Consider the following 24153-nt stretch of genomic DNA (forward strand, 5'->3'; position numbering starts at 1 on the left):
ACAATTTTTAATATGTCATGTCTGAGGATGATTTTCTTAAGAGTACAGTGTCAGCCAATCTATGGGTAAGTACCGACTACATGCATCTCTAATGAAACTTTTACAAAATTTCCAATGTGAGTTAAAGAATTTCAATGAGATGTGTCAAAATTGAACTTGGCTTACAATATGGTGAATCGGAGCCATGTAATGATTGTGTAGAGTCGGAGTTTCAATAGTATAGCTCAAACAATATTTCATGTATTGCAAAGAAAAGTGAAATGTTGATGCATGGACATCTGGGTGCCTGATTAACAACATTATACATTGAGTTTGATATTGTTGCAACTCATTCAAATAATGGAGTGACATATCATTTTAGGACTTCAGCTTCAAATTACAGAAGTACATATTCAAACACACTAAAAATACAATAGATATATCTGAAATAAGATACTTTTCAAAGAATTGTCTATCATAGAGATTTTTTTGGTTACAAAGTTGGAACAGTAGTTTCAATGACCTTGAAATAGTACAAACGTCCTTGGCAAATGGTCACAGGCAAAGCTTATGTAATGTCACAACTACCTCAATAGTGGATAAATCAACCTGAAAATGCTAGGTAGTATGTATAACATTTCCACAACTTAGGGCTAAAATCATTCAACAGTGTTATGGAGAAAATCTCTTAATAAAAAAATATATGGACAGATGGACAAGGGACAGAGTGATGACATCATACCCCCCCCCTCTCGTTTTTTGGGTAGTGGAATGGTACACAGTAGGAATCCTTATGAATGACATTGAGATATGTAAAGAATACAGGGGTAACCTCTAACAGAAGCTAATTTCACCTGTAAAATGACTCTTGAATTCATGACACCTGCTTTTAATGATGCACATTTTGTCATCAGTTTAAATCACTATGCACTCTAATTCTGCTCATTAACAAAGGGCCAGCATATTATTTACAACACTGTACAAATAACACTGAACAGGTGAAGTTATTTAGCATACTCCTAATAAAATGCAAATCTTATTAAAATAAACATAATGGAGAGTAAATAAATCATATTTATTAAGTTCAATTTCTGTACTCTACAAATTAGTGACCTTATGCATACATCTGGTTTTTTAATTTTTTTTTCTTTTACAAAAATCTATTAAATTCATGATTCCATTGTGAATTATGGATTAAATTTCTAGGAAATTAGATGACATGTACTATAAATCACACAGAACACCCAATCAGTTCTCCTGCAAACCAAATTGTCTATTTCATAATGAATCCAAAACTGCTTGCCAATCAATGAAGTGATTAATGAAGAGCCAATAAAAGCTAATGAGTGAAGGAAGTAAACGAGCATCAACATTTATGTACATATATACATACTACCTAGAATATGTACCTCACATTCAAATATATTAATGCTAGTCTCAATCTGTCAGTCAGATTTACATACATACTACCTAGAATATGTACCTCACATTCAAGTATAATGCTAGTCTCAATCTGTCAGTCAGATTTACATCCAAAGTAAAAGTGACCTTTTATGAAGAAAATGCAATTATAATAGTTAATATGGTGACTATTAGGAATTTACTATGATCCAATCAGAATTTGATCACGCCACATGCCTCATGCACCACTTCGCTCTTTAACTTCAAGCTGATTGACAAAAACATTGGTGACTTATATTGTCAATTTGAAGAAAATGCATTACCGGAATCTTATCCTTGACCTTTTGGTGCTTAATATGGTACTAAATATGCTGCTGACTTTGCAGATTAAATACAAAGTACAGGCTGTTGATGCTCAGAAACCAATTGTCCTTGAAGCAAGATGTATTGCACTTCATCAAACAATAGCATAATGGAGATGTATAACCATGTTAGATAGCTGTATCTGAAGCAAACCATGACCTGATTACAGAGAGAGAGAGAGAGAGAGAGAGAGAGAGATGGCCCTGTATATTTCCATTAAAGCTGTATAATGAATGAGCAATTAACACAGACATTAAGCACTTCAACTTGTTGACAAGAATGGCATCTGATTTAAGAAGTGGTTCATAAAGGTCTTTACCTAAACCATGTTTAGACTGCAAAGTAGGCATATGACTAAAGAAACAGACAGGTGAAAGAGAGGGTCACCAGATACGGCAACAGATAATATCTTATGAAGTTGTTCTAGAGGCAGCTGATCCTGAAAAAGGTTGTTTTTCAAAGAATGTTGACATTGGTTTGTTAATTGTTGCACCAAATGGCTTAATGGTGAGATGATGATTTGAGAGATTTGTCACTAGGTTTAAAAGCACCTCATTTATCAAAAAAGAAACATTACTTTTTAAAAGTTTCCATATTAAATTGAAATAATGTTCATCATATGACACACAGGAATATTATTTTGGGCTTGAAATTTAAAGAATGTATCGTACACTGAAACTTGCTGCAGGGAATTCACAGATAGAAATACAATGCAATATCATATATTTGCATTACAAGATATTTACATGCAGTTTAGCGCTTCATGAAAAGTTATGCTAGCATGAAGTGTTGCTATTCATACCTGCATGTACTTTCAAAAATGAAAATTTACTTTTACTATATTTACATTTCTGTCTGAATATTTTCCAAAATTAGGTGAACATGTGCTGTATTCATCAAGATTCATATATGCACATTGTTAACATTCATGAGGAAATGGCTATCATTTCAATTGGTAAAGATATCGAACTAGGTAAATACATTAGAAATGTAAATATATTGATAATATTTACTTAGTAAAATCCATATCATATGTTATATTACATCAGCTAAAGTGGTTGATATCACACTGGGGGGGGGGGGGGGGGGGGGGGGGGGCTGACTTAATTCAACTCATTCAATACGAATCATTGCCATTCAAGCTGTTACATCATTCAACTACCTCAGTTTTCAAAAATTAATGTACAACATATAAGTTCCCTTATTGAGTAAAACGATGTCTTTTAAAAAATAAATTTCATTTTTGAAAATACATGTATATGAGAGTATGAACTGCGATGCTTCATGTTGACATAGTGGTCGTGAAAAGTCTGCAGCGTTGCAGTTCATACCCTCATGTATTTTCAAAAATGAAGTTTATTTCTTATATTTACATTCTACATTCATTTCTGCTAAAATTTCCAGCTGTTAAAATAATTGTACTATATTTATCAGGATTCATACATTCTTCACAATTGCAGCACATTCATAAGGAAATGGCTATCATTACAAGTTGTAAAGATATCAAAGGCAAAAAATTGGAACTGTAAATATACATTTTTGCATTGCAGTCTGATAAGTATCAACTGAATCCAGTAAAATGCATAAATTCTCCCTATCATTGATTATACGCCTCTCAGTGCTACCGTTCAAGCGAGCGTGTACCTTTATATGGATTTTTCCACAAGGAAGTGGTTCCACCCCATGCAATTTTATAAGGGTTCCAATCGAAACTAGGAATTTTAGTATTTTACAACTAAAAGCTGCATAAAATAGGCAAATATTTTCAATCAAACTCAGGGGTTAGGGGGTTTGGTCCTATATATATTCACCTGATATAGACTCTAACAATGGAAATAATTTTTAGGATATTGATTTAAAAGAGAAAGGACATATGATTTAAAAGAGAAAGGGAAAAATCTGTTGAACAAATTGAAAATCGCATATTAGGAGGTATGCAGTGGATAGCATATAATACCTGGGTTCTAAATAACACAGGGGTTCTAAATAACAAGGAAAACAGGACTTTGAACTTTTTGGCAATATGTGAGGGTCGATTCCACCTACAAGGATTTGAAGGAATTTCCTCAGTGGCCTTGACTTTCCCCCATGACCATGAAAATCAGTACGGGTTGACATTGTTACTCACCATGGGAAACAAGGATGCAGTTTGATGACCCCCAGTGCCATGGGTTTGTTTAAAGCTTGCTCACAAGACATTTGAATACCCACATGCCCGTACATGTAGGAGTACATTTGCACATACATGCACAGCAATGCTACAACATGTATTATCCCTTCTGCAACTTTTGTAAAAAGATGAAGTCATTAGGCTGGGTATATATATACTAATAAGCATGTATTTTTCTCCAATAGAAAACCATGAAAATATCAAACATTACAGATCTCTGACAAAATCATGATATTCCAAAACACCCCGTATCTGATCATATTGTCAGCAGAAAATACGTCATCTGCAGCTTTATTTACATTTTCAGGAATGCAAGAAATGCACATATTCTGGTTTATCCACTTGCCAGATGCACATCTCAAAATAGATTAAATGATACCAAAATAGAGCCCATGGTGTAACCCTATCCATCAATGTGCTGTGTTTTCTCTCCTTTGATAATTAAATTTTCAATGGTAGAAGGAAATCAATAAATCTTGAAAGAATTCTTGGATTTAGAATGTTTTTATAGAGTCTCAGAGTTATTTACACTTTCACAGAAGTGGGAATCATACTTGATAAAATTATCTCAAGCACGATCGAAGCCTTCGGTTCTATAACCTTCACTGGTCCTGAAATATGGAAAGTCTAAATTACATATACTATGTTTTATTTACTATATGGTATCAATGGCCTATTTAAAGAAAAAATGTCAAAAATTCAAATTTTTCCCTTGATAATTAAACTATCTATTTCCCCTATGGACCATAATTCACAGAGAAATGAAACCGCCCTGCACATTAGCTCCTCAACAATGCCAAAACAAAAGTGTGGTTCAGTTCATATCATGGATGTTTTGGCATCAGAAATTGAGAGACTTCGATTTTTGATCAGAGTTTGTGCCCCCCTGCCCTCCCTGGTATCTTGATTTGAAGAAAGATGTGATAAATTTGTGATGTAGATACATATTCTTGCTGAAATTTCAGAGAGAGAGAGAGAGAGAGAGAGAGAGAGAGAGAGAGAGGGAGGGTGATCATGTATATGACATATTGCTCAGAATAAATTTCACTTGAAGTTTATATTGCTAGTCCACAACCCTTTGAATTGTTTGCTAAATTTTGGAGGCTTTATTAACGAATCAATAACCCTTGACTTGTGATGATACCTTAACCAAAAGATGTTTTAAGTAAGTAAATTCTATTCAAAGTTGCCACTATAATAATTAAAAAATTTACAATGGCAATAAATCTGACTGAGTATAGGCCAATTTCAATCAGATAACTTAATTTTGTCTTTTCTAAAAAAAAAATTTCTAAATGACCACCAACGTACTATAATTCCTAATTTAATATTTTTCCTTGAAAAGGAGTCATATGTCCCTTTAATCTTCTTTACCTAATGATGTCTTGAAATTTCTAAGATAACATTCACGTTTGCAGTAACTTTTTAATCTACGGTAATTATTGTGTATGATATTTTGCTTTTTTTATTTTCAATAAATTTCAATGTTCTACCCAATCGTAGTACCCTCTCCGGTGGCATATTAAAAGTTATTTTCTTTACGACAACTTCTGTGCAGTATATTTCTTTAGTTTAAACACAATAAACAAAACTATAAGAATAAGTTTGGATTTAATTAATATCACTGTCATTTTCTATTGAATATATAATGATTTTGATAGATAATATTCTGGTATATAAGTTTTTACATTTCTACCAATTTCTATCGATTTCCGATGTTGATTTAATTTGTCTACACTGACAATGTTGCTATTCAACTATGGTTTCTCGTGTGGAGGCAAAAACGGAGATAAGGGTACCATCAAAGAAATCAAAAGGCAGAGCAGTTCTAATGCAGGATTGCAATGAAAACTTCTTTATGCTAATTTGTGTAATCCTGGATGAATAAAGCCTATTAATAAATGAAGGAAAACAAAAATATGTGCAACAATCAGAATGAATACAGCACAAGTCATTTTAATATGATAGACCTGTTTTATTCTGAAAATCATCTCATACTTCTTTCTCTAGAGATACATGCATTCTCATCATTCTGATGACAATATTGATCAATACAGAGCATGTAATTTATGGAATATAGAGAGAAAAGAAAAAATAATATAAATACTAGACACGATCTCGTTGCTCGCTGTAAGTCTTCCGTCCGATTTCTGATGAGATAGAATAAGATCTTGATTGGAACAATTCATTTTTATCAGTTACAGTTCACATTCTGACCAATATATGTTATACAACGTACGTTTTAAAAATATTTTTCACTTAAGAGATAGAATGCATCAAAGTTTCGTACATTGGGCCCCTTGAAATCCCTTATTACGCAATAAGTTTTCATTTTGCTGACATCAGCAGAACTTTGCAAAACATAAAAACAAACAACTTTTCTTTTGTAATGATAATCAAATTCTTTTTTGTTTTTGAGATATTTGAAAAATACTTTTGACCCCTTTCGGCCCTTATTGGAAGGACTGACCCCTAAAATTTGATAACGTTGATCTTGTCTTTATCTACAAATTTCATTCTACAATGCTTATAAACAAAACATTATTTTTCAAGATACATGTATGTAGGATATTCAGTTTTAGGGGCCATCCCCTGAATTCCTTAGAAAGGAACTTAAGACAAACTTTAAAGATGGCACATTGTTTAGAGTCATATTCTGACCAATTTATATTGCATAATGTTTTACAAGATATTTTTCGTGTAAGAGATAAAAGGCATCAAAGTTTCATACATTATTTCCCTTAAAATCCCTTATTATATAATCAATGATAATTTCACCGACATCATGAATTGCAAAACATCAAAACAAACAACTTTGTTAAACAAATTCTTTTTAGTTTTTGAGATACTTAAAAAATAATTTTGACTCCCGTCAGTACTTTATTTGAGGGGCTGGCCCCTAAAACTTTGATATGGTCAAATAGGTCTCATATTATTATCTACAACTTTTGTTATATATGTCTTTTCAAATTATTTCTGCATAAAAAGATATTTAAGGAATTGTGTCCAAAAAATACCGTGAAAAATTGTGACATTTTTTCGAGTCCTCGCGAGCTCCGACGTTTCTTGCATTAAAGACTTTTGAATGTGAGTCTGCACATCTATGAACTCAACTCAACTGAATTCAATCGCTGAAAATTGCAGCTTTATATCTTGAATTGTTTTCAAGAATACTTGGGGGCAAAGTGACCCCCTAAAAATCGGAAAAACGTCTATATCTTACGTAATAATTGATGTAATCAAATTTTTAAAAATACCTATTGAGTTCAAGTGAATATCTATCATCCCTGAAAATTTGAACGAAAAATAGGCCGATGCATATCCAAGAAATCACGTCCACATTTGTAAGAAAAAAAAGAATATCATAATAGAGAAAAAAACAAAACAACTTACAATAACAAGGTCTTCCATTGGAAATGGAAGACCTTAATTAAAGGTCAGGCCTGGATTTCTCAAAATAAACTTAATTTGAAACTTGGACTTATATCTGAGATTTAATACTCTAAGTTTGATAGCTCAAATAAAAGAAAACACAAACTTTAGTTCGAGATTTCTTTGAGAAATCCAAGCTAGGTGTAATAAAATTTGAAGCAACTGGTTTGACTAAATAGTCTGAGTTCTTTTTGAAGTATAGTGTTGAGCCCTGGCCAGCATTGTCTTAATTACTCAACATCAGTTGTAAAATCATTAACCAAGTATATGTACTATACTGCTATCACAGCTTGAATCTACTTCACATCAGTATAATGGACATGCTAGTATCTAAACACAGCTTTAAATTCTAAGGGAAAAGTGATGACCAAAATGTTACATTATATTGCCAATGAGTAAGTGCACTAATGTATGACATGTGTTGAGGTCAGTTTCTGTGGTCAACATCCTTATCATTGCTAACATCTGTACTTATACATTTCCTTTGTGTATGCACCAGATGAGGGAATATTTAGGGTCACACAAAGTGTTAGTCTGATCACTGTGTCAGGACCCTCATCTTACACACAACCTTAGTGCATGCTGTTCATCCAATTCTTACCTACTTCATCTAGGTCAAGGCAAATGTCTATAATTAATAAAGTCTCTGATATTATGAGTTTCCATCTATGGAATGGAAATCAGTGGTGTAGTCAAAGTGAACATTGATTAAAGAGTTTCCTTTCACATTCTAAAATTTGTTTAAGATAACTATCAGTAATGATAAACTGCAGCTTATATACCTGAAGAAATTCACAGTAAAAACACATAATTTGAAAGTCAGTATATCATTATAATTTTTGAAAGGAGTAAAGTTTTGAGAGCATATTATGCAGAATATATTTGATAATTATAAAGGCTTGCTTTTCGTATTGCCATGTTTTCACTTAATGACCCTCTGATGTAAATTTAAATTATACAGAATGGGAAACATCATGTTAAAAAGGTTGCCAACAGGTCAAGTCCACATTGGGAAACTGTCAAAAATGAAGTGTTTGGTCCTCTAAAATCTGACAGGCCTTTTATGGTATATATGCTATCATTATTTAAGGAAAAAATCAAGTTTGTTAGTATCATGGGGGGGGGGGGATAAATAATTGTATCATGTAGAATAATTTGCACAATCCCAATGGCAGTTCACGCAGAATTTACGCTATGCTGCTTTTGTTTTTACACATGTTCCATAAAATAACAAATCTGCGTGATAAAATTTTGTTTTTAAAAAAAAAAAAATGATTATAGGCTTCTATGTCAAGGTGAAAGATTACATGTGAATCACATTTCCTATACTGAGAAATATAATACAATGAAACAAACTGACATAACATTGGCTGAATGTAAATATGTAGAAAAAGCTCAAATATAAACTTATCAATAGTAGCAGAGAAAAGATCGCATTTGTTTGCTACCGACTGTAGAGTTAAAAATATGCTCAAATGCCATATCATATGTATAATGCCATATATTGAAATTGTCATCCATAGAATTTGGGGTCACATGATCATACTATGGCAACCACTTACTTCCAATTTCTTCCTTCATCTAAACTGCAGTTCTGTATTTTGCTTTGATTTCGGTTATGAACAATATTGATATCTTTTGAAATTTGATGAATGTTTGGCATAATTGCATTGAACCTTTGATATTCCCACGTTTTGAAAAGAAAAGAAAAGTGAAGGTTCACAAATATGTTGCCTACGTTAAACATTAACCTCGGATAATTAATTAATTAATTAAACCCCTCCAATCTATACAACCATATCACACAAAACCTAAAGCTGTTTAAAGATTCCAAGTAAAGGATGTGTGACTCTACTATCTGAAAACTCCACAATGCACTCTTACGCTTATAGGTGCAAGATTGAAAGTTCAATGTCTGACAAAAAACCTAAAATTTTATCAATTTTACCCCCCTGAAAATATAAATATGATGAATGTTGATCCAAAGCAATTATCAAGTACAAATAACACTCTTCACCTTTCTTACTTTCTTACTGTTTACAAATGAGAGTATAGTCTCTAAATGTCACCTAGAATGCACAATAAAAAATTTAATTTGTTCCAAAAATTTCATGTAATAAAAAAAAATTGCCAGATGACAGAAACTTATGGGAATTTTGACTCCCCCTCCCTCCCCCAACAACCTGATTTTAGATTTTTATCTAACATCTATTTTTTTATTTCACCCTTTTAAGTTGAATGACCTAGTACATGTAGCATTTAAGTAATCATGAAGGTCTGAGGACACTGTACTTTATTGAAGAAAGTAATTTTTTACAAATAGCACTGGCACTAACCTTTTTGAAAGCAATGGGGTTCAGACTTATAGAGGCATTTTGTCTTCATTGCTGCTTAAGGTAGTATGAAATTGACTATATACTCAAAAAAAAATAATAATAAAATAATTTGTCATGATGGGTTTATAAACAGACATCATGGCTTAAACTTATTCAACAAGTTTCTTATACTACATATATCTCTTAAAAATTGTAATACAAGTATTTTACAAGTTTAACAGTTTATTACACTTTTACATTTTATTTCAAAAAATTACTATGACTCTGAATAAAGTGTTTCAAAGATGTCATCAAAGCATATAATTGCTTAACAGTCAGTGGATAGCCATGTGCTATTGCTTATAAAAGTCAGTGGATAGCCATGTGCTATTGCTTAACAGTCAGTGGATAGCCATGTGCTATTTGGATAAAGTGCTTTTATATTTGAATGTTGTCTGACAATCCTACTCATTACTGGTATCAGTCTTGGTAGAGACAATGAAAGAGCAGGAAAGTATTCAGGGTAATGTCATTAATACACCAATCACTACCATTAGACAGTCAGAAATTGTTATAGAATATCAAGTTTATCAACAAATCAAAATAATAATTTTGACATTTTGTTAAAAGTTAAAACAAATTGTCTTTTTTTTTTTAAACTAAAGTTTGTCTCAGCATATTTTCATACAACCTCTCAATATATTCAAGAGTAGCAAGAGTAGCAGATCAAAACTCTTGGATAATCAGACCCTGCAACAGGTACCCATTCTAACCAGGTACTCATTAACATAGTAAAATTCACGATAAAAGAGGTATTTTGTGAAAGAACTAGGTTCACAAATAGTCTAATTTGGCCCTATAATCCTGACTGTAATTCAAAACTATACATAAATAATGAAACCAGAAAGTACCCTGAATATGTGTCTGACAAAATCAAGTGACGAAGTCCTTGTACACAACGATGGCTTCGAAAAACATGTGCCGGTCATGGTCACGGTCTGATGATATCGTGGCACTTTTGCACGATGATGAATATCTAATATGAATCTAAGATCGAATAAAACTTAATTGGCGGTTTTATAATAATTTAATTATTTACATATTGTTAAGTATAATATTTTCTATAATTTTACGTTCTGTAGTAATTTTCTTGAGATCGATTAGGTGAACAAGCATACGATATGTCTCCGAGTAAATTAACCGCCGAGTTTATCTGGGGGAAAAACCTATTTGGTAAACAATGCGCACCCCTTTTTAACACCAAAAATCCTTGAAAAAAGTGCATATCATATTCGACAAAATACGGTTCTATGTTACACATCGACGTATTCTTCATGATATTCAAGCATAAATATGATGGTTTGATGAGAGACTCAGGAAAAAGAGGCTAGATTTGGTCATAAAATTTTCATTTATTTGTCTCAAATGAACAGTTTGCATCTAGATTTTTTCCCCCGGACTCCCACCCTCTTTAAGAGGGGACAAACCCCTCTCAAACTCTTCCCCTCGTCGCATCGCGACTCGGTCGTCTACTTTCAGCAGCCGGACTAGTCACAAATCAGCAGGACTAATAAATTATAGATTCTAGTAGTCCTTTTCACTAGTATAGTGAACAAACTTAGTGTCAAAAACTGATTAGATCTTACACCTTTCATTATTTTGACAACTGCTGGAAAATATAAATACTTTTGACTGACGGCATTATATATGCTGATGCACTGTCATAGTGATTGACTTTGGTACTGTTAATAGACAGTCTCTGCTTCATTCACCATTAGAAACTGGCCGAAAAGGAATTGTTGAATGATTTATTAGATAGGGAAACCAAAGTTGTTTTCATATCTCCGACTAAATCGGCATGTATCAAAAGGTAGAAGGGGAGGGGGGTCAAAAATATACGATCCTCTCCCATGCGGACTTCGGACGTGGTTTGAGACAATGATATGATTTATGATTCAAACTTTTTTCCTTTGCGTAAATACTAATGCATTGAAAGATTTGTTATATAAAGATAATTGTCAGGAGCCTGTATATATTTTTGTTCAAATAAAGAGTGTAATTAATAGATGCAAGTGTATATGCTAAACCATTGAATATAATACCGACAAGATTATTATTTGTTAGGTTTTTCATGGTGTCAGTGTCAACTCCTGTGTAGAACTTATCACATTGTTTGTAAATCTTATCACATCCTATAAGGTTCACATTCGGTCGCATTGTCATGTGTTGAATTTAAAAAAAAGTTCGTTTTATAATATTTCTTTTCACATATATTCTGAATGAATTTCATGTTCTTTTTACTACATATACAATCCAATGTAGCATTGGTTAGTGCGTGTTCCTTCGCTGAAAACATTTAGTGCGCTCGGAAAAAAAGAAGAACAAAGTGTACATATACACACAAGAATAACTTAACGTAACCACGTGCTACGTACATATATGATATTCATTTAATTTAGAATAAAACAATGCAAATTGGATCCAAATGTAAATACAATGTTAAAATTGAATGAATATATATGGGTTGCTCTACAATTCTTAGATACAATTACACTAATCGTCCTTCAAATCACAGCATCCGCGGCATCGAATCATCTACAATTGATTAAAACTTTCGGAAAAAATCAATTAAACTTTTCAAATAAAATCCTAGTGCACATTTGTTTAATAAAACTTTGAGCATATGGCGACATAAATTGGATTATTTTCATATTGAGTTCATGACATATAGCTTTCTTGTTCAAGAAGTCGCATAAAGTAACGTCAAAATGGCACAACGTTATCGTAAACTATACTGCATTTACATATGTATTATACATAAGTAAAGCTTTTTACGAAGACATCATAACCATTTTATGGAAGTATACACCATATGAAAGAATTTTGGGGAATATCATTTAATTTGGACGCGGGGCCAAATTTGGCCCCAAACGTACCTTGTCCTTTGTTGTTAATAGGTAAGATATACAAAACTAATTGTGATTTTAATGAATTTATAATGTAATATGACATTATAAACACATGAATTTGCCATCAATTTCTTTGAGATGACCAACACCTGTTAAGTTTCAAAAAGTATGGGGCACATACAATTTAGACTGATGTATTTTTAAACATCTTAAATTCAGGGCTTCATGTTTCAAGTGTTTTGATTGACACTTGGTTCAAAGCTGACTTCTATTTGAGACTCACTCAAATGTGGATATTTTGATAATTTTTAAGGAAAACCTTCAAAATCACCTTGAACTTTGTGACATCATGTCCAAAGAAGGAATCAGTAATTCTAACATTAGTTTCCAGCTAGAGTATCTCAATGTAGAAACCAGAAATGACTGTGTTTTAGAGAACCACTATCCAGGAATCTACAATATCGTGCTAAGATAACAAAGACCTGATGGCTACATTGTATAAGCTATTATTGCCCTCTGACCCCATGGAAACCTAACAGAGTAAAAGACACAGCAGGGAAATTCTGGAAATCCCATGTGCTGAGTGAATGACTGTGGATATTAGTTACCACCCTAGTTTACATAGTATTTACTACGCTGTATATATAACTGGTTGCTACATGTACATAATGAAAATCACCCAGTGTAAACAATTAGCAAGCACTCTGGCTCTTGTGTGTTGTCTAGTGTGTGGCAGAGGCTGATGGCAAATGACATGCAGCATGTCGGAGTAATGCTGGGGGATCTGAAAATTTTCCTACCACGCACACATTCCTGAGACAGTCATGGAATGTGGGGAAGTCAGACTCTGTGTTATATTCCTCAACAATAACCTCATTACTTAATCATTAATGAAAACAAGAGCAGGTGTAATGTATCTGACCTCTGATGAACTTTGAAAGATCTTGTACATGGTTAAGTTCTAGTTCTCTCAATTAATTAAATCACAAATACCGGCCGAAATACAAAGTACATTATAAAATCTCAAAATAAAGTCAAGAGAGGGGGAACTAGTAAAATAGCTGTATGTCACGAATTAGAATATATTTTTAATTATATCATGTAATTGTAACAGAAAAGGAAAAAAATGTAACAGGTCCAGACTGGGATTCGAACCCAGGACCCTGAATCTCTAGTCAAGTGCTCTACCAGCTGAGCTGATTGGCCACCTGTGATCGAATCTGGCTATAATCAATAATATGTCGGTACTCTATCAAAACGTTAATTACAATATACCCTCACCCTAGTAAACATCTACCACTAATATCATTTAATAAATGTGAATTTAGGTTGTTACAAGTAGAAATTTCATTCACAAGAAAAAGGAGAAATAAATCTCTCAATTTAAAGAATAATTCATGCATTGGTAGGTTAAAATGCACAAATAATATATGTATATATTTCCCTTTCCAGTCCTATTGGCTATTTGGTCACATGAAGTTTCCAGTAATAACAGATCTGCCCTAATATATTCCTGTTATGCACACATGCAGGCACTTGATAAATCTGCTCACAAAAGGTTTAGGTTGCATAAGTTGCCAATAACTTTTTGAGATGATCAAGTACCCGTGGCTAAGCAGATGAGAGACAGTAGATTCACCCCAGAAGACATAAGTCCAGTGCATATCTTGTTCTGGCTTGGTGGACTAAGACATGCAGATCCTAGAAAAATTGTCCTCGGACACAACAAGTACATATCATGTGATCCTTCTCTAACTTAATTAGTACTGATAATTTAGATTATGACAATAAAATCTTGAAATAATTCTGTCAAGCCAATTCTACACACTGATTTACTTGTGGTTCAACTTGTATTTTAAAAGGTCTAATTCCTTGTCTCCATTTTGATACCTGAAGGCTTATACTTCGATGATATAATGTATAAGAAAGGCCATATCTGGGATTACCAACAAAATCCATGAAAGAATTTTAACTTCAAATCTATTCGAAGTCCACACATAAAGTTACCCGGGTTTAATTTTTTTCCCTGATGGCTATAGTACCATGGAGTGGAGTAATTGTCCTTGTAAGCTGAGGACCTAAACAGGATGACAGATACTGATATACCCATGGTGGGCAATTATTTTCTGTGGTCATCAGATATCTGGTCTGTTAACTTTAAATGGAGGAATGACCTATTGAATTACACACAGATAATTACAGTACCTGAGTCAAAGAAATTGAACGTACACCAGAAAAGGTCAACATTTATCACCAACTAACAGCTGCTGGAAAATTGTTACTTGAAAGGTTAACACAAAAACATCCAACCCACCCGCCTCTCCCCATGCCATACTTTAATTTTCAGTCATAATGATATGATATGCACTCTACCAACAAACAATTACAAACTTTTGTGATGAACATGTTCATATAGTATGTTTTCTATGTGAAATCAAAATCCACATTGTTCTTGTAATCTAAGCATTATGTCCGTTAGACTGCTAATGTATTTGATAATTGGTAAAGTGGCTTAATTGACAATGCTTCAAACCTTGGACTCCTTTAGCACTAGTAAGATAACGTTACCTGCTGAGACATTTTTTAATGCCAATTAACCAAACTAGCACAGTCACATTTATTCCTTATTCAAAATAGCATTGTAATGTTGTACTGTCTCTGGCCAGAGGGTTTATCTGATCTATTGGTAAATAACAGTGGGTTTATCTGATCTATTGGTAAATAACAGTGGGTTTATCTGATCTATTGGTAAATAACAGTGGGTTTGTCTGATCTATTGGTAAATAACAGTGGGTTTATCTGATCTATTGGTAAATAGCAGTGGGTTTATCTGATCTATTGGTAAATAACAGTGGGTTTATCTGATCTATTGGTAAATAACAGTGGGTTTATCTGATCTATTGGTAAATAACAGTGGGTTTATCTGATCTATTGGTAAATAGCAGTGGGTTTATCTGATCTATTGGTAAATAACAGTGGGTTTATCTGATCTATTGGTAAATAACAGTGGGTTTATCTGATCTATTGGTAAATAACAGTGGGTTTGTCTGATCTATTGGTAAATAGCAGTGGGTTTGTCTGATCTATTGGTAAATAACAGTGGGTTTATCTGATGTATTGGTAAATAACAGTGGGTTTATCTGATCTATTGGTAAATAACAGTGGGTTTGTCTGATCTATTGGTAAATAACAGTGGGTTTATCTGATCTATTGGTAAATAACAGTGGGTTTATCTGATCTATTGGTAAATAACAGTGGGTTTATCTGATCTATTGGTAAATAACAGTGGGTTTAACTGATCTATTGGTAAATAACAGTGGGTTTATCTGATCTATTGGTAAATAGCAGTGGTTAGAGAGGTCTACTTGGTAGAGCTCCTAACTGGAGATTCTGGGTTTCTTGGTTTGAATCCCTATCAGATCCATTACATTTTCTCCCTATGCCTTCCATTAGATGCCATAAAACCTGCCTTTGAAACAGATAAATGAAAATGTCTGCAAAAGGAGAACGCCCGGTGACGTCTTTGCGGGCGACATCTATTTTCATGTGTGTGGCAGATCTTTCCATCCTAAGTGTTCAGAGAACTCATTTGATAGAACAACTAACCAGAAATTTGGGAATCTCAGGTATGAGTCCTAAAATTACTCTGCTTCTGTTGCAGATCAACAGCTTAATTTAAAGAGAACTGGACTCTCAGTGCAAGAGGTCCGAGTTTCCATTACAAGCAGAGTTTGTTTCTGCAGCACTGAACTTACCTTTGGTGTAAACATGTGGGCCAGACCAGCTCCAGCACCCCTCAGTGTAACACCACGGCCCAGAAAAATAAACAGCACAATATAGGGAAAAGATGCGGTAATGTACACAACCTGTTAAAAGAAATATAAATAAATAATGCATTAACTATAATCATTACAGACTTTCTGAATCAAACTGTTAAGGAGGTACTCTACATCATCATAATGTCCGACTTCCTTTTAAAACATGAATGAATATATTAATATCAGCAATATTTGTCTCTTGATTTCAAATATCATTGCCTAGCTGAGTAGCTCAGTGGGTCGGCACATTGACTACTGAACTGTAGATCATGAGTTTGAGTCTAGCAGGGGCAATAAATTTTCTTCAGATTGCTTTCTACTACAACAGCATTTTCTACTAAATTAAGTATAAATTTGAAAGTTTTCAATTTCAGAATACTGTTGTACATATCCTCCACTTTTCATCCATATCAAATTTCTCTGGTGTAGCATTCCTCCTTAAATGAATCACTCGCTTTAAACCAAGAGGACCATGGGTTACAAGGCTCACCTGACTCACATTGGCCCCGCTGTTCTTTATCAGCAGATTTTTTCCCTCTTTATTCTCATGAAAAATTTCGACCCCATGTCATGAACCCACAGGGTCATGTCTTATTGATGGTTTATTTGAATTTGAATACATGGCCCACAACTTGGGGATGCATCTATAATAATATCACATATATGTACTATCATGCTTTTTCTTTTTTGTGTTTTGGTGAAGATTTCAAAAAAGATTTTGTCAGTCTAGATTCATGTACACATATCATATAAAATTTGATCCCTGACTCTAGCCCCACTCTTAAACCCGAGGTCTATCATTTGGAGAGAAAACATTTGGAAAAATCATGTGCCCCCTCCAACCCCCAACCCCATTTTCCCTCCAATATATTGTTATGTAAAACTTTGATTCCCTATTGAGGCTGTATCCAATGCCCACTCAACCCTCCAGTCATGATTTGATTAGGGACTTCAATCTGCATACCTGAGGATGCTTGCATATCTAATGAATAACCCAATGATGATGGCCCTGCTGTTATGAGAAGAAGAGTATATTGCCATGTAAAATTTTGATTCCCTATTTGGAAACAAGATCTTTGCAGGCCTTTTTACCTGTCAGTTCAAGGAATTGGTTAATAGTACCAGATGCAATAGGAAAGAAATAAAATACAATAGACCAGACTAGGATTCAAACCCAGGCCCCCTGAATCTCTATTCAGGTGCTTTACCAACTGAGCTAACTGGTCACCGGATATCGAACACGACGGACCACCACATTGTTCTCATTGCCAATTATACTACATTACAAAGAATGACGTATTGTGAGGATATACACAAAAAGACTGAAAACTATGAAGAAGCTTCAAGTAAATGCCATTTTGACTTTGGGTGGAATTACTACTGGTGAGCTTTTTGAGATTCATGGTACAAACTGAACATGCATTCCTTCATGGTTTCATTTCCAGTCAGCCTGTTACCATTGTCAAAGCATGCCTCATGATTTAGGGTATTTCTATAGTTATATCTATAGTTGTGTAACAGGAAGGGAGAAAATGCAACGGACCAGACCGGGATTCGAACCCGGGCCCCCTGAATCTCTAGTCAGGTGCTCTACCAACTGAGCTATCTGGCCACCGGTGATCGAACCCGGCTGACCGCTACAGTTGTATTTGATTACTCTTTTGGTTTCTGCCTACTTTGCATTTCAAAAGATCCATAAGTTAGACTGAGGGTAAATTCTGGTATGCAAGAATGATTTACAGCTCTTTTTTATCCTAATACCTTTAAATTTTTGGGTTACCTTTTATACAGAAATTTTCTGTTTGAAAGAAATACTGCAAACAACTCAATGCAAATACTGGACAAGTCTGAATGCCGAGTGTTTTATGTATAATATTACTTTAACTGTCTGAGATATTCCAGACACGCGGAAGTACAACACACTGAAAACACTCCCCCTATCGTACACTGAGATATCACAACAGAAGCAAGACTAAGCCACGTTTTCTCCTACTCAAATCAGAGATTAATTTCATTAGTAAAGACTTTCTCTTAAATTATATGATAATCTGCTTTCCCAAACAACATTGTTAGTAATTAACACTACACCTTAACCCCGAGATAAAACCCCGGATTGATTTTACGTAAATAGTGTATTCTGTTTTGTGTTAGTATCAAGATTCTTTAAATGTTGATAAACATGTGGAGCTTTACATACCAAATAGATTTGGATTTGATAATACACTTGTTCTATTCATGTATTCTATTACAATGGCACTGATCCAAGGCACATACTTGCTAGAGAATGTTCACGGTAATGTTATTGATCTGACAATTGGTTATCTAGTACAAATCCTCTGCAAAAAGTGGCTGAAATTTTCAGCACCTCTCCCTCTTCACATCTGTCCCTTATCCCTGCAACCACCAATGTCTGCGCCACTTGCTGATGATGTCTCAATAATTACAAGAGGCTTATGTTCAAGTAGATACTGCTCTCTATCTTCTTAATAAGCCCAGGACGACATCAGATTGTGTGTGATAATTCCATTGTATCTTTCATAAATATTCTTTAACAAAGTGTTTGATACTGAACTCATTTTTTCAATTTTTAAAAGTACTTTGACATTGTCTTCCTTGGGTAGGGACTTTTAAAAAAAAAAGCTTATATGCTTACTACCTTCCTACATTTTGTATGTCATATTAACAGTAGTACAAGATGAATGATGACACCTATTTAAAGGTCAAAATCAACTTATGTTTATATCAGTTCTGTGATGTGACCAATATTTACTGTCAGTTCATTAACTCCACACAACCATCTGAAAGATCATATCATATTTAGGATTTTTTGGTGACAACATGCATGCAATTACCATAAAAATTGTGGAAATTTTTCCAAAATGAAAAGGATTGACTTAATATTAATATAGGTATTGTAGAATTCTGAATTGTAAGTCATCTAAATGAAAATATTGTTTGTTTCTTTTTAAAAACCAAGTAGGTAAGGAAGAACCTGCTGTCAATTTGTTAAACACTTTGTCCCCCAAACAAAAAAATCAAAAATTTCATGCTTGATCGGGCGAAGTGAAATTTTTAGTGTAAGATACTGAAATGACAGTATCTTTACAAACTGTGAATTGTTAGAATGAATGCATTATCATTAAATGAATGTTAAACATTCACTTGAATAACTACTCTCAATGAATACAGTGTAATCCACATGATAAATTTCTTAATTTATTCTTGTTTCAGTGGTATGCAAAAACTAAATATAAGGAGTGGATTTTGAATTACTACATTATCATCCAACACAGTAGGACATCTGAGTGTAATTTTGTTTTATCTCATTTGCAATAGGATTGACAGTATCCTGGATATTAAGCTTAAAATATATATCACAATTGTTTACACTAATAAGAAATACAGCCGACTTTCTTTTGTGGTCAAACTAGACAGTCCTTTTGATAAGAAATGTTACAGATATAAAGCTTCATTGCTTTATACATGTAAGTTTAGATGTACTCAATCAAACAAATAATATCAATTCTGTAACTAGAATACTGAAATTAAAATTCTCTCTTTGTTTTCCTTTCTTAGAAATAAAAATCTCACCAATGAATTTACAAAGTACATGTAGTATCTAGGGTCTCAGAAGAAAAATGTCTGAAACCCTAACTTTAAATGAGAAAAGTAAATAACATAAATAGAAATAAAAAGATACATGCATCAATCAAAATAAGTTTGTTAACCTCACTTCCCCCCTTCCCTCCCACTGGTATCAGTCTGAGGGCTTCTAGATAAATCAGTCAGGTATCCCCTGTTCATGTGATACTGTGTCTATACTGTCTGAAGTAAATAGAAGACATACAAAGCTTTCTGTGTGTCAGCTACATCTTGTCACAACTTTTTAGTGTGATTAGTCTAACGGGAGTGCTGGCCAGTAACTAAGGTTTTGTTGACTACTGTTGAATGTATCAAAAGTTCACAAATATCAATCACCTACTACCACTTCATATATATTTTCAAACTGTTATAGCATCTGAAAACAATAAAAATGAAAATGTTCTAGCCTTCTGATGGCTGATGTCTGGTGAGAGCTTACTTTTGCCCCCATAATTTGACTTTCAATTATAGTTAATTATTTGCTTTGTGTACACTCTACTATTTAAAGCATTCTGAAATAAGCGTCAAAAACTTGTGAAGCAATTTTATCTAAGTTTACAAAGAAAAGATTTGTGATGCATCTAGCTGTCTACCCAAAGTGGCCATTAATGATTTGTATTGAATCTTTATTGAAAAATCAGATAAATTGCATTCTTTATAGGTAGATTAGGTATTTTGAAAATTGGATTTATTCTTCTTTTGGAAATGCTTAAAAGTATTTTGTTCCCTATAGAATCGAATTGGACACCCCAGATGATAATTTCAATGTAATGGAGATCTTTACCTTCCCAGAGGACTTGATTCCTTTCCAAATACAAGCATACACCACAAGCCAGGCAAATATTAGACAGAGAAGCATCTTCCATTTAACTCCATCTGTCTCTGCAATGCTTGGCGTGACCTCCAGGGCATTTCGATACCAAAAATAGGAAGTTGGTCCACTGACGTCACACTCCAGTATAGGAACTGTTAGATTACCCTTGGTTTCCATAGGGCATGAGGACCATGGTAAGGTCCCAGTGAAGGAATGCACCAGGTAGAAAAGGCACCACATGATAATGGCATTATAGTAAACCCCTACAATAAAGGAGGTGACAGCACTGGCCACGCCTACCCCTCCCAGCAATGGGTTGACCAAGTTCCAAGTACCCATACTGCCTTTACGAAAATGCTGTCCTGCAGCAAACTCTAGGTAAAGCAATGGCATCCCTTCCACAAAGAGCATGATGAGGTAAGGGATAAGAAAAGCACCTGAAAATATGATGGTTTTCATTAATGATTCAATAAAGTTATTTTAAACAAGAGGCCCATGAGCCACATCACTTAATATATGGGTGTCTGGGTAGCGCAGAGGTAGTGCTCTCGCTTCTCACCGCTATGATCCGAGTTCGATCCCTGTGATTGGCAGTGGTTTTTTGTGAGAGGGTATGGCGGTCACCCGCTTGGACATGTGGGTTTCCTCCGGGTACTCTGGTTTCCTCCCACATGAATGAACTAGCACACATATCCGAGCATCAAAGGATCCCATTGGAAATAAGCTTTTGAGCTTTCATGGGTTATCCTTGGTATTTATGTATGTATGTATTTATATACGGAATACACATTTATTTTATCTATTTTACATGAGTCACCTTGACCCTGCTGTTGTTCAGCTATTGTGGTTTTTAAAAGATTTTTTGCAATCTTTATTTCTACAGAAATTTTTACCCCATATTGTGACCCCAACTTTACCCCATAGGGTCACAATATTATTAGTTACCCAGTTAGTTAGTGACCTGATACGGAAAAATACATCATGGTGTTTAAAGAAAACCTGTATCGAGCGAGGCAAAGATACAGGTTTTCTTTTCACACCATGTATTTTTCCGTATCAGGTCACTAACTGTGTAACAAATTTATCAAGTCAAAGACCTCTAACTGTATATTTGGGGGTCTATATCATACAACTTAGTCTGCCCAAATCGCTTCGCCATTTTGTTATATGGCTGCAAGTCGAACCCGACAATAAATCACTCGCTCAATTCGGATTTTTCTCGCATCATACTTTTTTTTTCACATCGTCATATGTGACCAAGATCTGACCTATTAGATTTCAACAATTTTGTCCGAGGCGTGATAAAACCTTGATACAATGTCACAAGATAAAACAAAACATGGTATAAAATGCAAGTATTTGCAATAAGGAATCTATATACAAAATATGAAAGCCCGATCTTGAATATTTCAGAGGATATTGTCAAGGTTAACTTTTCTTTAAAAAACGTCAAAGTCTAAGGTCAAGGTTACAAGGTCAAAATTTTGGCTCCAAAAGAAAGGCATTGTCACAAGGAATGCATACATGAAATATGAAAAATGTATCACTCACCATTCAAAAGTTATGAGGAAGATTAAAGTTTCAGTAAAAGTTTTAAATTTGGGTCAAACTTCAAGGTCACATGGTCAAACATCACGGCATCAAATGAAATCTCTTGCATAAGGAATCTTTATACTAAATATGAAAGCCCTGTACGTAACCTTAAATAGTTCAGGAGATATTTCCTAGGTAAGGTTTTCTTAAAAATGTCAAACTCAAATGTCAACGTGACAAGGTCAAAATCTTTGATACCAATTATTAAGTCTTGTCACAAGGAATAAGAATATCAAATATAAGAACTCTATCACTAGTACTCCCCATTCAAACGTTATCAGCAAGGTTCAACTTTCAGACAGACAGGACACATTTTTTAGTTATGATTGAGGCATAAAAAAATTGAATCAACACAACTAAGGAACACTTGAATTTTTATATGATTTAGTGTAGTCCTACAAATCTAGAAAATAATTCATATTAATTTCCTGTATATTCCCATATTAGATTTTGATCTCAGCTATTATGATCCCACCCTACTTCTGGGGCCCCTGAATTTAACAAACTTAAATTTACACTACCTGAAGATGCTTGCATGCATATCAATATGACTAATCATTGACCTCCTGTTCTTGAGAAGATTTTTAAAAATGTTTCTCTATATATAACTGAGCTCCTATTGTGGCATGATTTGAACAAATCTCAATTTGTACTTTCCCCTAGTGTACTGTGTCCATCCTACCCCCAGGAGTCATGATCTAAATACATTTCAATCTGCATTACCTATTGATGTTTGTATGACAAATCATGGTTCTTTTGTTGTTGAGATGAAGATTTTAAAGATTTTTTCTATATATTCCCAATGGACCCATGTAAAACTTGAATCTGCACTACCTGGGAATGTTTGCATATTAATATGAGTAATCATGGCCCTATTGTTTTTGAGAAGATTTTTACAGATTCATCCTATATATCCCCATGTAAAACTTTGATCCCTATTGTGGCTCCATCCTACCCCCAAGGGCCATGATTTGAACAAACTGAAATCTACATTACATGTATGTCAGGAAACTTTCAAGTAAGTTTCAACTCTTCTGGCCCAGTGGTTCTTGAAATTTTGTTTTAAAAGTCACCCACCCTATTTTTACATTTCCTTGATAATCTCCCCTTTGGAGAGCATAGCCCTTCATTTGAATAAACTTGAATCCCCATTACCCACGAATTATTCGTGCCAAGTTTGTTTGAAATTAGCCGTGTGATTCTTGTGAAGAAGTTGAAAATTTAATTTTCAGTGGTTATAGATGCTTGATAAGCACCATTCCACTGAATATAAAAAATTAATTTCATTTTTGAAAATACATGAGAGTATGAACAGCAATGGTTCACACCAGTAAAATTTTTATGAAGTGTGCAAAGCATTGCAGTTCTTGCCCTCACGTATTTTTAAAAATCAATTTTTTAAATTAATAGTGTTACACGTAGTTGGAATTTCTCTGTCTAATTATTTAGGCTTGTCACCCTATCAATGTTGGTGTCAACTGACTCCATACTAAAGAGGTTTGTACCTTAGTTTTGTAGTACAATACAAATGTACATGTATTTTCAATTCTTTGGGAAGTGAAATTTGATTTCTACATTGATGGAAAATTAGGAAATCAAAAAGAAGAATCTATAGTGTTTTAAACTTGACCATTTAACACTTATATTTACTAAGACCTTGATTAGCACCACAGATTAATAATTAAAAAGAAATATATAATCATGTCTTCTAACGAAA

At 33.9% G+C, this 24153-nt stretch overlaps 1 protein-coding gene across 1 annotated transcript in view; it reads right to left on the bottom strand.

Annotated features, from left to right (window-relative positions):
• Positions 1–24153, bottom strand: part of LOC130048427 (sodium- and chloride-dependent transporter XTRP3-like) — a 39291-nt gene that overhangs the window by 11615 nt on the left and 3523 nt on the right. Inside the window, exons 2-3 of the mRNA XM_056145127.1 lie at positions 20814–21280; positions 16325–16435 (exon numbers count right to left, since the gene is read on the bottom strand). Of these exons, the coding sequence (XP_056001102.1) occupies positions 16325–16435; positions 20814–21280 (578 nt within the window). The remainder of the gene's footprint in view (positions 1–16324; positions 16436–20813; positions 21281–24153) is intronic.

The sequence above is a fragment of the Ostrea edulis genome, chromosome 1, assembly GCF_947568905.1.
Source record: "Ostrea edulis chromosome 1, xbOstEdul1.1, whole genome shotgun sequence".
NCBI classification, from domain to species: domain Eukaryota; kingdom Metazoa; phylum Mollusca; class Bivalvia; order Ostreida; family Ostreidae; genus Ostrea; species Ostrea edulis.